Here is a 15,501-nt window from a genome sequence, read left to right as displayed (position 1 = left end):
ACCCTTAACTCAAACCCTCTAACCCAAACCCAGCAACCCTTAACCCAAACTCTCTAACCCTAACCCTCTAACCCAAACCCAGCAACCCTTAACCCAAACCCTCTAACCCAGCAACCCTAACCCAAACCCTCTAACCCTAACCCAAACCCTCTAACCCAGCAACCCTAACCCTCTAACCCTAACCTAAACCCAGCAACCCTTAACTCAAACCCTCTAACTCTAACCCAAACCCTGCAATTTCTCAATCTGAGTTCAAATGCTAATTTTCCTGAAGATTTTTCTTTGTGGTAACATACACCACGGCTTTAGACAAATAAAGTTTCTATCACTTGTGAATACAGGAAAGATAAATCTGTCATAAATATGAACGGGTATCAAGTTTTTCCAAGTCTGTGCTTGATGTTTTCTAGAAGAAAAACTGCCGTTTTTAATGTGAGTATACTGGAAAAGGTGGTAAAACATCGCCTTTATGATGTCGTAAATCTGACTCTATGTAAATTTGATCGAATTATGTATATTAATTGAGTTGCATTTGAATTTTTGTACAAATACACACAAGTATGAAACAATAAGGATTTTGATTTTGGTGTACAAATACACTGTAAATTCCTTATATAAAATCATTTATCAAAAATAACAACAACAAAAAACAACCCCTAATTGTTACTCTGATATCAAACAAAAGCACTGTACACATTTTTTTTCTCTATATCTTGTGTTCATTGTGGTGATTTTATCAAATTGTAATGCAATGAATCGGCAAATTCAAAAGTTTTAATATTACTAGTAAAACGTTAATTACATGTATATATCGTAATTGAACCAATGAGACTTCATTTCAAAACTGAGCAATCTTAATTTGTGGTGGTGCATCGCAGGTAAACTAAATTTAAACTGATTGACATAATAGTATTATAATGCCTATACCACAAAAATTTGACAATTGTAAAATGGGTTTATATGATATAAATTCAATATGTTAAAGATTTGATAAATGTATTTCCTTTTCCTAATTCTAAGTTTTAAAAAAATAAAACAACCTTTTTCCATACTGGTGAATTTTGAAAGCAATGATATTAAATAACAAAATGTGTTAAAGATGCGTGTAAATATACAACTTGGCAGAATACTGGTTTGTTCTAAATAAACTTGAAGCATTTCTGCTTTTCCACGGGAAGTCTCGTTTTGAAGAGAACTGAATCCACTCGGTACTGTGTGTACAACAATGGCATATAGCCATACACCTGTACAAAGAAGTTAATACACTTATGTCTTTCTGTGAAATGTTCAATGTCACTGGACAATGTCTCGGGACATCCTGGGCACCGGAACGTCCATCTTGATGTTACCTTGTAAACATAAAAAAATTAAAGATATAGAATATATTAAAAAAAAAATTTTATTTGTAACCTTATACAATTGTTTTTTTATCTTAACAGTTTTACCGAGTTAGTTTAAAACAAGAGAACTGGAAATAGTAAGTACACAAATAATACACCTGTCACAAGCTCACTGTCAATTCCTCAATATTTATCAAGGAATTTATTACCCCATATCTGCTCTTAAAATACATATAAGAAAACTCTTGATTGACAGATGACATGAGAGAATTCAAGTTTATACAATTTTATGTATACGAGTCATTTCGCCACATTAAGTACTCGTGTAAAATAAGGTATCTACAGTATATTATGTAAAGTGTTTTGTATTGAGCGATTCTTTTCTACCACATTGATTAGTAAGAACAGACATAAGACTGATCAGTGACTATTCTGAGTTACCTACCTTTATCGGAGGTTTTCGGGTCACATGAGAAACAAGAAAGTTCATGGCGATGTCTTCACAGTTAATATATTCATCCACCTTCTCTCGAATTGCTTGTGGCATGAAATGCGTGTACAGGTATGCATAATTCTAATCAAATAAAACAATAGAAATGTGTGTATAGGTATGCATAATTCTAATGAAATAAAACAATAGAAATGTGTGTGTAGGTATGCATAATTCTAATCAAATAAAACAATAGAAATGTGTGTGTAGGTATGCATAATTCTAATCAAATAAAACAATAGAAATGTGTGTATAGGTATGCATAATTCTAATCAAATAAAACAATAGAAATGTGTGTGTAGGTATGCATAATTCTAATCAAATAAAACAATAGAAATGTGTGTGTAGGTATGCATAATTCTAATCAAATAAAACAATAGAAATGTGTGTATAGGTATGCATAATTCTAATCAAATAAAACAATACAAATGTGTACCGATATACACGATTCTGTTGAATTAACCAAACAGAACAATATAATTTATGAATAATAAAGAACATCACTACGGCATGATTAACAATTTAGTTCCTAGACTGTTGTGGTTTAAACACACAGTATCAGTATATATACCATCTATTTATACCTGATTAAAGGCCATGTCTGTAGCACTAACGACAAACATTTTCATAATAATTATAATTTACGATAATATAAATTTTTTGCTATTGCTAGTCTTGATCACCTACACATTTATGTATACTTCCCCACAAATGTCTGAATTCTTTCTTCGGTATAAGCAAGGCTTATTGAAATTATGATAAAGATGCTGATAGGCTAATTCTAAAAAGTAATACCCGCACCGATAGAAAACACTTTGAACTCTAGAGAGTCGAAGCATTTTCCACTGACAGAAAAACAGATTCAGTGTTTAGAACATTTTTCTTCTGGAAAAGATCTGCTTGGATTCTTTCTTGAAAAATTATTACAAAAATTGAATATGACACCCGAGATGACCCTGGTTTAAAATGCAAAATTTTCAAATGATCCTGATAAACATGATAAAGTACATTTATACGAGTTCATACTACTATTATCTGGCACTTTTGCAAACACATTTTCTTTCAATAATTAATTTATGTTTACTAGATCAGCACCAATTTTTCTATAGAAAGCATCCAAACATCTGAGGGAGTATACACAAACATCTGGATGATCAAGATTATGAACATCTGAGGGAGTATACACAAACATCTGGATGATCGAGACTATGAATGCTGAGGGAGGATACACAAACATCTGGATGATCGAGACTATGAACATCTGAGGGAGTATACACAAACATCTGAATGATCAAGACTATGAACATCTGAGGGAGTATACACAAACTTCTGGATGATCGAGACTGAACATCTGAGGGATTATACACAAACATCTGGATGATTGAGACTATGAACATCCGAGGGAGTATACACAAACATCTGGATGGTCGAGACTATAAACATCTGAGGAAGTATACACAAACATCTGGATGATCGAGACTATTGCATGAAATACATGTACAATGTATATTTCATGATGCATTTCCTAACGTGAAAATGTGCCCCTTGCTGAACTGTTTACCTTATGGAAGAAAGCAGCCCCAGTCAGGACCATGGACAACTCACAGGAATAATTAGCATTGTAGTACCACATCTTATTCTGGGCGTCCCAGGCATGGTACCGGCCAGGAAACCCCACAATTCTATCTCTCTCCTCTCTCCATACACTGCAATATATAATACAATTCTATCTCTCTCCTCTTTCCATACACTGCAATATATAATACATTGTAGAAGTACAACACACATCTAAAGCCCCATAATCCACAGTTTTCTATCACAGAAGGAGCATATCTATTTCTATATAAAAGGCTAATTTGTGTTTTTTACTGTTCAGTCACCTACGAGGCGAAGAGTTATCTCCCATTTTAGTGTTTTTCGCTCACTTTCTTGTTAAGCTTTATAAATGGTAAGACAGTAAAAATGAATTTCGTTTTGTTATAGCCTTAAAATTTGAAATAATCTCCATTGATCAGTATTGTATAAATGCATTCTGACAACAGTTAATTTACTCATTCTCAAATAAATTTGCAAATTAGGGTTGAAAATGACACAAAATCTTTGATGTAAAAACACTTAATCTTTCTTCCACCAATATTTTTTGCTCACTATGTCATAAAAAAATTCTGAAAATATCTGCAGCATAGGGCCTACGGCAATATAACTAACCACTGGTGCTCAAAGGGGTGTCTACGAAATAAAGTACATGCATGCATTTTGGTGGATGTCTGGGGTCAAGAAATATTACTTTGAAATATAAAACCCCTTGATCAGCATTAATATTAACAACATTTCGAGACTGAGGAAGTTATCATGCAATATCAATGAAAACAGGGACTTTATTTCTATTCTACTATGGTTCAGAAATATTCAGCTGGTCATTTCCAATTATACAGCTACAAAGTAGGTCATTTTGTGACATCGTGGCAGCTTCCGAAAAGGACTACGTTTTTTGCTGAAGAAAAAGAGGAAATGTTGGGGTCTACTCTACTGAAAGATTTTTCAAGTATTTTGTCATCAATGTATTTCTCATGATTATGTGCATGACTCTGTATCCATATCATGTAGGAATGGAAAACATGAAAATTCATATCATGTAGGAATGGAAAACATGACAAATCATATAATCAAATGATTTAGAACATTTACTTTGGGCTAAATGGAAGAAAGTACAATGCACAACACAAATCTGATCTTTTGATTGAAATTATGAATTCTGGTTTAAAATTTAGCTTTCGGGATCAAATTTGGGCCCCAAAACAACTTCCAAACATCTTGGTAACCCCATGGTATTTTTCAAAATAGGTTGTTCATATGTAGTCTTATCAGTCAGGAGAAGGCTAGACTTGCATATTACACTCAATTTTGTGAAAAATCATAAAATTTAATTATTCTTTTAATTGTATCTAAATTTGCTGCATTTAGTTACTGACTGACACTTATTATACATCCAAACTTTTTGATACAGAAATCATTTGAATAATTTTTCTCTTCTCTTATTATTATCACGCAAACACGAGACGGAAAACTCCCATGATGTCAACAACACAGGCACTCAAGGTTTTGATAATCTATGATATAAATTGTCTTCCTATAAACAAACTATTTTGTAGGAAGACAATTTTTTATTATAGATAATTAAAACGCCGAGTGCCTATGGTCAACAACACATTCATTCACTGCTTGTGATCTTGACCTATAACGACCATCTTTGCCTATTTCCAAGTATGACTTTGACCTTTACCTCTGACCTTTAGACCCATAAACAACTTCTATGCAGTAAGATAAAAATGGAATATGAGGCTCATGAATTCTAAAAATGAGTCCAGAAAGATTGATGCAATCACTTCTGTTGTGATGAATATGGTTTGTAAATTTACCGAAATCCAAACACAATTTCATCATGTCTAAGATGGGCGTCATCGTCTACACTGAGAATGGCCTCCGTCTCAATACTGCTGAATGGAAGAAATCTGTTGTTCAGGCTATTCTTCTCCATCTTCAGAACCTGTGAGAAGTACACACACAGCGTATTAATATAGTACACACACAGTGTATTGATATATGTGTGAGAAGTCACAGTATATAGCGTATTAATATATGTGTGTTCACATAATCATTGAAAAGATTTAATATAAAGAAAAAAGTGTAAACCCTGGTTCAGATTCAAATATTTCACAACACTATGTGTACATTTTATATTACGTGACTGCATACACATTTCTTTTGGCTCAGCATGGAACTTGTATTTATACATGTATTTATGATTTCCATGGAAGAACTGCAGTCATTTGACTATATCGATAAACACTTCAATTCAGCATGCTAATGTCAATTGTAAAATTTATTTTCATAAGGAGCATCTGCCATGAAACTCTTTACATTTGATTTGCGACTATCACTATGAAGTTGAAGTTATAGAAAGCCATTCTCTGTAACTACTTAAACATTTATATATAAGGGACCCGGCACACACTGTCATCAATTTTTTTTTTTTTTAAATTTGGTACATCGAGTTAATCTGGCATAAGTAATGTAAAAACATAATTTGGTTGTTATGCAAAAAATGACAGTACATGTCTACTATATGATAAGGAGGTATATTTCCATCTAAAAAAGATTTCCTATCTACATCCTGTGAAAAAACTCTCTTGTCATTAGATGCATGAAAGGAAAATACTTGACGTGATGACGAACTACCTATGAAGGCGGGCCACATGTCAACTGTCCAAACATTGAAAATAACAGGCCACGGTAAATTCCTTGTTTTAAGCAAAAAAAATATAAACAAAGCTAAAAGGTAATTGTAAATTTTCTAAATATTTTCCTGTGAATCAACACCAACTCAAAAAAAACAAAAGAAACAAACTTCAAACTGCCAATAAAAATATAGTGTGACCGCCTGTCCAACATATCCCAAACCATTAAAGAACAAAAACACACTTCATTGTTTAATTATAAACATAATTTTAAAAAATGTTAACGATGAAAAGTTTTCATTTCATAGAGTAATATTTACAATATGATTAAAATCAGCTCCTTAATTCTCTCCTTTTTTTTTAATGATTGTGAGTCACTACAATTATGTAAGTGAGTAGGAACAATATAAAAATAAAGGAGCGGATCAAGGAGCTGATTTTTATCAGATTGTAATATTGAAATTGCAACTTTAAAAAGTTACTTAATTGATATAATAAAAAATTGCAATTGTAGTTAAAATTCACTGAGCAAAACCCTAAAAACCTGTAGGACTCAAACGCATGATCTACAAATAGGATTCCTCATGTCTTAACCACTAAGTAAACTTAAAACATTTAAAGAACAAAAAATAGGACTGATACCTAGTTATGCATTTTCATTTTGTAAGACAGCATACAACTCTAATAACAGTCACCCCACCTTTCAGTCTTTAGTACTGTAATGCTTTAATACCTAGTACATTGTCTTTAGTACTGTAATGCTTTAATACCTAGTACATTGTCTTTAGTACTATAATGCTTTAATACCTAGTACATTGTCTTTAGTACTGTAATGCTTTAATACCTAGCACATTGTACTTACTACTGTAATGCTTTAATACCTAGCACATTGTCTTTATTACTATAATGCTTTAATACCTAGCACATTGTCTTTAGTACTGTAATGCTTTAATACCTAGTACATTGTCTTTAGTACTGTAATGCTTTAATACCTAGCACATTGTACTTACAGTCATGTGTTTTCAATACAGTGAAGAAAAGTGCTCCTACTTTAATGGGCACGCCGATCTCTGGCCATCGTATCTGAGGTCCTGGGGGTGCTGGATTGTTCCACACGACAATAACTTTGTTCAAAAATGGCAATCCTTTAAGTCTTTGTACAGCTCCAATTAGCACTTGTTCTCGCTTGTAAGTCAACAGCACAACTGCAAAACAAAGGGGAAAAACTTAGTCTATCAAAATAGAGTTCAATGAATTAAATTAAATGTAATTTATTCTCATGAATGTACAGGCATACATTACAGAGAGGAGGTTGGAAAATACAGAATACTGCATACACAACATGTACAGGAATAAATATTTTTATTTTACTACATGTGTATATAAAGTGGAAGAAACATAAGATTCAACAAATGAACATTATCATGAGACCAAGTTATATCATATATAAATGAGATTATCAAAGCTATGTAAGGTCCACATTTTTCTTTACAACGAATAGAACTTTACATAAACTTTTTTCTGTTGGTGTAAATAGATTGTGGAATTTTATAATATTTGGATTCATTGTTAGATTTTCAGACAATAAAGCTTTTCTGGCATTTCTTAAATTATGTTGTGTACACTCAAAATGTACTGATATTCATCTCCTACTTTGTTTTGATTACATAAATAACAGAAACGTTGACTTCTAGGGGTATTACTCCATCTTCCGCACTCAATGGGTAGTTTAAAATCATTACATCTAAATTTACATAAAATTAATGCACATTTTTTAAGGCCAAATAGTGAGATAATTCTCGAATATCAGAGAATCTTTGAAAAGTCTGTAATTTAAATATTTTGGAGAAAGATAAATATTACTCCTCCACTCTTGAAGAAATTGGTTGATTTATATTCTTTTCACTATGAGTTTGATAAGATTGTTGTTATTCAGTGATGCATGCAAAAAACTTGTTTTTAGGAGAACATGTGATTATTGCAATAAATATTGAGATCTTTGTTTCTCAACCAAAGGATGAATTCTTAACATTCAAGAGAGTAAACAAATAATGGGGGGGGGCTTAGATTTTGTAAAGTCACTAAGGATTACCCTTGCAGAGACACAATAAAAAATTTATAGAACATTTAGTTTCCCTATAGACAAGACCTTTTTTATTTTTTATATTTATCACAATACTAAATCAGCAAACCTTTTCAACCATTAATTGAAGGGAAAAAAAAAACAAATCTAAAGAATTTCAGAAATTCTCTGAAATTTTTACAAAAATAATTTATTTGTAACATAAAAATTGCGACAGAGTATGTCCAAATGACTTACATACTGGTACAGATAATGGGAAAATTTCAAAATACTAACAAGAGTACCGCAAACAGTACAATATACGTCCGTCGGACAGTGAAATTCAACCTGGAAGCATACTGTGCACTCTGAATTGATACAACACACATTCGGAATAGAAAAGCCTTAAAGTGGATCATGGTGCACCAATCCATCTGACATGTGAACTGATTATGTGTTTCTCTGAGAGTGAGATTGTAACAAAATGCCAATGAAATATCTATCTACGATGATAAAAAGTCCAGGAAACCATTTGATCTACTTTAACCCTAAAGTAGGTCATGGCGTACCAATTCAGTTGAAATGTGAACTGATTATGTATTTTTCTGAAAGGGAGGTTGTGACCATACCAAAAAAAAATCGGGAAAACTGTTTGTCCTACTTCTACCCCTAAAGTAATGTAGGTCATAGTGCACCAATCCAGGTGTAAACTGCACTTGTCTTCCTCTGAGAGGAAGCCTTTAACTAAATATCAGGGCAATATCTGTATCTGTAATGACAAAAAGCCTGGAAAACTGTCTGACCTATTTTTTCCAAAAAGGAAGGTCAAGTATGGACCAATCCAGCTGAAATGCAAACTGAACTTGTTTTCCTCTGAAAGGAAGCCTTTGACTAAATTTCAGAGCAAATATCTGTATCTGTAGCGAAAAAAAGTCTGGAAAACTGTTTGACCTACTTATAGCCCTAAAGTATGTCAAGGATGGACCAATCCAGCTGAAATGCAAACTCACTCTTAAAATTGTTGAGGAAGATATTGTGACAAAATTTCAAAGTTGTACATGCATTCGTTACGAAAAAAAGTATGGAAAACATAACCCCGGACGGACGACCAGCCAGCCGGACAGACGCATGGACAACACCATAACATAATACGTCCCGTCTAATGACGGGCATATAAAAAAAATAGAAGCTTGTATTAAGTTAGAACATGAGATACAATGTAAATGGACAAAAATGCATGAAATTCACATTAATTTAATTAAACAATGATATATCTGCTGATAACATACTGGTGAACTGTTCCCTCGCCAGATTCCCGCCAAGGGCCTCGCTGAATTCCTTTCCAGCTCCTCCCCACCCTTTTCCAATGGGACGGAATCCGAACCCCGACCCTGGAGGCGTAAAATAATAATGCAACTGACAATAATTATTGTAAATAATCTACATCAATTTTCTATTAAATCCACATGTTTAATTTCAATGAAAAATTGTGATGACTGTTATTTCTTATGAATATTTTAATACAGTCAACTTTATTTTAGATTTTAAAAAAAGAGGAATTAAATACTGAAAAAAAATCTTTGAAAATAATCTACTGTCATTTACAAGAAACAACAGTCAACAATCAAATACAAGTGAAAACTTACTACACTTATCATGTTTATACAGTTTGACAAATCCAATACATGAATTAATCTTAGAAATTTACATTTTGTTTTGATATCAACAATCATTCACCAATTATGATCACATACCGAAGTATTTAGCTTCTGAGGGAAGGACCTTTTCCTCTGCATCATAGGGAAATAAATTAAATGCTTGACCCATCTTGTTCCACGCCTGGTAGCTTTGGAACTGAGTGAAATTTTCCTTGAAGATCATAGAAGGGAAGGGAGATTCTACTGGTCCTAGAGTTTCATCCGTTTCAGGATTTACTTCAAAACCCTCCAGAACCAGAGGACTAAAGGAGTCATTAAATACACTCAGAGACGGCACGTCCTGTACAGGGACCGCTGGGATGCTTAAACGAGTTCGCAAAATGGCAAGTACTGTGTCAATAATTTTCAGAGTGGTGCTAAAATAAGTTTCAAATATAAATCTTCCTTTCAGCCTCATGGCCGCAATGTTGTTGTCTGTGTAAGTTCGTAATATGAAATAGAATTCCGAGGCTCTAGCTTTGGGCAAGATAATGGCAGCTTCTTTCCAATCTACGACTTCATCATAAGGTAGCTGAGCATAGTCCCCTAAGACAACAGGAATAGCTCCAAATTTAAGAGATTCGTATAATCTAAGCTGAAAGACAGTGCTTGATATGTATGAAATGTTAGAAGGCGCAATAATAAGGGAAAAAGTGGACTGCACAAGAATTTCCTTCCTCTGGGTGTCTGTGCCACACATGCTCCATTCTCCATTAATAGCCCCTGGAGCAACCGAGTCACAAGAAAACTGAGTATAGATTTCATTAGAGTCTGCTATTTTTATGTCTTTTAAAGAGGAAACTATGGCACTTTCTATGTTAGACAACAGATCATTTTCAGAAAAGTCCTGAGATGTTTTCTCCACTCCCTCAATTTTGGCACTATTTTGAGCTATTATGCCCTTGTACTGACCCCAAAAGGAAAGAAAGTACTTCCTGCGTATTGGAGAGACTAATGGCAACTCCTCCCAAACATCCCCATCAGCACTCCCCAAACTTGGCGGCATGACAATGTCAAATTTGTTTCTGAAATGTGTATCTAAGTAAGTTGATTGCACTATGACTGCCCGGTCTGTTTTGACATTTGCAAATAAGTCTGTAGATTTATAATTGCGCATCATGTTAATAAGAATGTGGTTGCGTCCATCACCATGCCAATAAGGCAAGTTGTGTAAAAAATTATTAATGTCTCTTGTGCTAACTGTGTTTGAGTCTTGGAACTGTCCAATAACCACTATAAACGCACAAGCCTTTGTTGGATCACTGCTTATATAAGGACTTTTTTTTAAAGCTGACATCACAGATGAATTGATGAACCTCTCCATAGGTGGTAATATTTTCTGTTGTTGAAAATCATACACAAAAACGGGAAATCTTGAAAGAAGCGAACATCGAGAGTAGTCAAAACACGAGAACATTTGACATCCTGATGAACTTTTCGGAGGTAACATTTCCAAATCAGTCTCTTGTCCAAGAAGAATTTTCTCTGGCGCTCGTAGAATAGGAACATATTTCTCGTCCAGTTCTTCTTTCTGAATCTTCAACTGATCTAGATTAAGCTTCGTTAATTTAATCTCTCTTTCCAATGTTTCTCTGACACTGTGCAATCGTTCCAACTCCATCTGATATTTCATTATCTGTGTTTGCAGCGTCTGTCTTTTACTTTCCATATCCCGAAGCTCATTGTTTACAGACGCTTTTATTTTGGATAGCTTCCTTATTTCATCACTCAGATTTGGAGCCGTGAACAATCTTTCATCTTCATTGTAGTGGTCCAACTTCAACCTTGACCTATGCCCTGCAGGGGATTCCCCAACAGGTGCCAGGTCAGACAGTAGATGGTGAACAATCAGAAATATACAAATGAAGACCACGAAGATCACAATAACGAGCCTTGATAGTTTTACGTGTCGAAGCCAGGTGAGGAAACCCAGTTTACTGCCCGAGTGTCGTGGAAACTCGGACATGTTTGAAACGTTCCCTTTCGGGATCCTTACATGGTTTTCCGGAGGACACTACACTGGTTCATCCACATCAAAAGCGTTGTTGAGAATCTACAAAATATTTTTAGAATAGGGGGATTACTGACTTCTCTACATCTAGATTTAGGCAGTTACTAAAAATCCAACAATTATATAAAATGTCCAACTTATATCTCAAATATTATCTGGATTTTATCCATCATGGGGACCTTGAAAGTCCATTTCATAAAAATATGCCAGATACAGTTCTGAATGAACCTGTTACTACATATCTTAAATTAACAACCTCACTTATCCAAATGCTGCCAAATGAATTTAAGCATTGGATCTCAAATGAAAGCAAAAGTCCTCGTCAGCTGTTCGTGTTCACTTGCTGTAAGCCTTAGGATAATGGACAATGACTTCTATAACAAAAACCGAAAAATATGAATACTTACATTTTCCTGTTTTTGGCATAGTTTTAAAAAACTAATTTCCACATTTCGACAAGCAGTTTATCTTTCTGAAAGGGTCGACACCCTTATTCCTTAACTGTTTTTAAAGTTGAATTCCTCAAAATAAATACATGGAAGCCGCCATCTTGAAAAACAGTCTCTAAACTATGTCATAAATCAGAAATACATAAAAGATATTACAAACAACATGCAAGGAAAATTCAAGTAATTTAGACTGAGTTTTAATCTATTTAAGATTTGTTAATCAAAACCTTAAATTGATGCAAGATAGTGTACTGAGTGTCAAATATTCTTTTGTATCGTGGCTATGTCACATGTGTATAACCTCTCAAAATGGTAGGTGTTCAGGAGTGTGGCTTCAAAACAACATTTATTTCTCTTGTGAAATGTTATTTCATGTCTATTTATATTTCCAAATTATAACTGATAAAATTATTTGCGTATCAGAAGGATTGTTTGAACTGAAATATGGTAATTCATGTTTGAGAGAGGGTGAAAATTTAGCGAAGGGAGATGTCAAGTCGTAATTAATTAAACTAAAGCCTAATGAAGATTTTAGATACTGTTAATAAGATATAAACAGGTGTAGTTATTCATCTTATTTTATGTTTAGAGTCAGTGTTCTTTGAATTATATATTTCATTAGCTAACTTTCAGGGATTTTGTTTCTTAGTTAAAGTAGGGTCCTTTATTTTCAGTCACATGATAAAACAACATAAGCACTTGAACTTAATTCATTGTCATATGTCTAATGTTAAAAGCTTGAACAATATTTTATACTAGAATTATGCAATAGATTTGGGGGGGGGGGGGTAAAGCGAAAGTTAAAAATTTATTATATTATCTATATTTGATTATTATCTGTTTGTTGCTTATTTAGTAGTCTGTTTACTGTAAACTGAAACTAAACCCTATATTTCATAGCCATTACACTAGTGTTGAAAAAGCGGGAAAATTTCATAATCAATAATCAGAAGAACTGGATCAATGAATGATCGATGTAATCAGTATTTACTTGTAGTTAATAAATGTTTATTATTTTGGGGGTTATTTCTATTTAGTTTTATGGATATGTGCAGCATGCACACTAGCTGGTGTCACTGAATTCCCAATTTTCAATGTGGAGTCCACTCTGACTCTCCCCTGCACATGTCTCGATATAAAAGTGAGACTAACAGTCAGACGAATCTCAGATTAGATATTAATTAGTGTACAGGCGACAATTGATTATCAAAAATATAATCGGAATCGAAGAGCCAAAAACAATCGATTGTCAACGACAATCATTTCATCACTACATTACACCCACCACCCCCCAATATATATATATATATATATATATATATATATATTGTATTGGACTTGCTAATATAAAATTTTACCATGGTATACCAGGGTTCCAACTTCGACTGAATACCTTAGGGGCCAAGTGGGCCCCTGAATAAGAAATCCTGTTAGCCCACATGAAATTTTAGTAGCCCACACATATTATGAAATTGAATAACATGGGGTTTTTTTTTTACAAGAAAAAAGAAATATCAGGTCACATTGCAATTTATTTAAAAAATTAAAAGATCAATATTTAAATTCTGTTTCCTTCTCCGTAATTCTTTCAAATACCTCTCTCATTTTGTCAATCTTGCAACTTTATGATCTTCGCGGCGTCTGACTTTAACACACCTTTCTTCAGACTTTTTATGTTATTTCAAAATTTCTCAGCTTTACGATGCTGTCAAGTTTATAACTTGGGCAAGCTGTCACAATGATTGGACCTTTCGTGTCATGTTTTGTACACACAGCACGTCATCCCCTTTTTGCCGTCATCGAGCCATATTCTCCCCCTTCTTTCCACTTTGGTTCAAAGCAGACGCTTTCTTTTCGTTTGAAGTAACCCTTGCGTTGTTCAACCTGTGGTTTAAATACATTTTGGAAGGTTTGATACCCCAGGAATCATGAATGTCTCGCCAAGTGGCAAAATCTAAACCGGAAATTGAACGTCAATTATAATAGGACTCGGATCGATCGGAAAGAAAAATGTTGATCGGACAACTATGGTCGCCAAGTGGGCAACGAGAACGAAAATTTTGGGTGCCCACAAGCAAAGTTTAGTCGCCAATGCGAGTGGGCGAGCGGTAATTTGGAACCCTGTATACAGATTAGCCTAAACTTATTCATAATCATGGAGCCTGGTGTATTTAAAATTATTTCACTTTAGAAATGTAGATTGCAATTTACATGATTTTTGTGTCTTGTCTTCATTTAACACACAAAGTACATGGCTAAAATATCAAGCAGCTGAAAATGAGGTTTTAAACTGTAGCGGTCAGCCAGGTTCAATCGCCGGTGACCAGATGGCTCAGTTAGTAGAGCACCTGACTAGAGATTCAGGGGGCCTGGGTTTAAATCCCGGTCTGGTCCGTTGCATTTTCTCCCTTCCTGTTACAAAACATTAATATGTTTTCATTATTTTGTAACCTGGGTCTAAACAGGACATGCTACACATCATGGTATAAAATTACACGAGAAGGTAAAGAATATTCTAGTCAAACAATGTTCGACAAATTTGAAATGGTAAAATGCATAATTCATTATGCTTAACATTAGAATTTTTAAGTTTCTTTCAGTTATAGCAGAATCAGATAAAAGATTTCAAGCAAAGCAGGGTTTGACACTAAGGCACGTCCGACTGACCGAGACTACTAAATGATAGGTCCGGTCGGGTAAAATGTTTATTTACTAGTCCGACTGGTCGTGTTAAAAATATAAACAAATTTAAGAAACTTTACTTTAAATCATAAGATATTTTATTCATAAAAAAATAACTGTAAAGAGTTTGCGAGCAATTTTGAACCGCATGATGACATAATCTCTATCTTTAGTTCTAATAAGTCCGGTCGTAAGTGATGTTCTACGACATCTACACATTGTTAATGTGTGTAAAGTTATGTTTTGGTGAAATAGAATTATTGAATTCACTTTCATTAAAAAAAACACCAAAACAGTTCATTTGAATTGAATATAAGAAAGTGTTTATTAAACATATGTGCGGGAATGTCTATATAATCAAATATGAAATCTCGTCCTCAATGAAAGCAAAAGATGTCTCAAGAAAAAAAAAAAGGAAAATGTTGGGAAGAAACAAAGCAGGGCTTATGAAATAGAAATTTTAAAAAAAAATATTGAGGTCAATTTATTCTAAATGGATTAAAGAATTTCCGTGCCGGTAAAAATTTAAAGA

General features: G+C 33.8%; 2 protein-coding genes across 3 annotated transcripts in view; one reads left to right on the top strand and one right to left on the bottom strand.

Annotated features, from left to right (window-relative positions):
- Positions 1–1,004: 1,004 nt before the first annotated feature.
- Positions 1,005–12,409, bottom strand: LOC125647197 (exostosin-like 3). Its single transcript, XM_048873882.2, has 8 exons — positions 12,246–12,409; positions 9,885–11,880; positions 9,420–9,521; positions 7,119–7,273; positions 5,250–5,377; positions 3,392–3,536; positions 1,786–1,914; positions 1,005–1,349 (listed from the first exon to the last, which is right to left on the bottom strand). Exons 2-8 carry the CDS (start codon positions 11,791–11,793, stop codon positions 1,140–1,142), a joined length of 2,778 nt encoding a protein of 925 aa, XP_048729839.2. The 5' UTR covers positions 11,794–11,880; positions 12,246–12,409; the 3' UTR covers positions 1,005–1,139.
- Positions 12,410–12,558: 149 nt separating this feature from the next.
- Positions 12,559–15,501, top strand: part of LOC125646209 (ras-related GTP-binding protein C-like) — a 14,855-nt gene continuing 11,912 nt past the window's right edge. Inside the window, exon 1 of one of the 2 annotated variants that reach the window (XM_056141740.1) lies at positions 12,559–12,599. In XM_056141740.1, coding sequence (XP_055997715.1) covers positions 12,597–12,599 — 3 coding nt within the window. In that variant the 5' untranslated portion in view covers positions 12,559–12,596. Of the gene's footprint in view, positions 12,735–15,501 lie in introns of both variants that reach the window. The other variant, XM_056141739.1, reaches the window with a different exon arrangement.

The sequence above is a fragment of the Ostrea edulis genome, chromosome 6 (assembly GCF_947568905.1).
Source record: "Ostrea edulis chromosome 6, xbOstEdul1.1, whole genome shotgun sequence".
NCBI classification, from domain to species: Eukaryota; Metazoa; Mollusca; class Bivalvia; order Ostreida; family Ostreidae; genus Ostrea; species Ostrea edulis.
The sequence above is the reverse complement of the archived record's forward strand: the minus strand, read 5'-3'. Positions and strand labels throughout refer to the sequence as shown.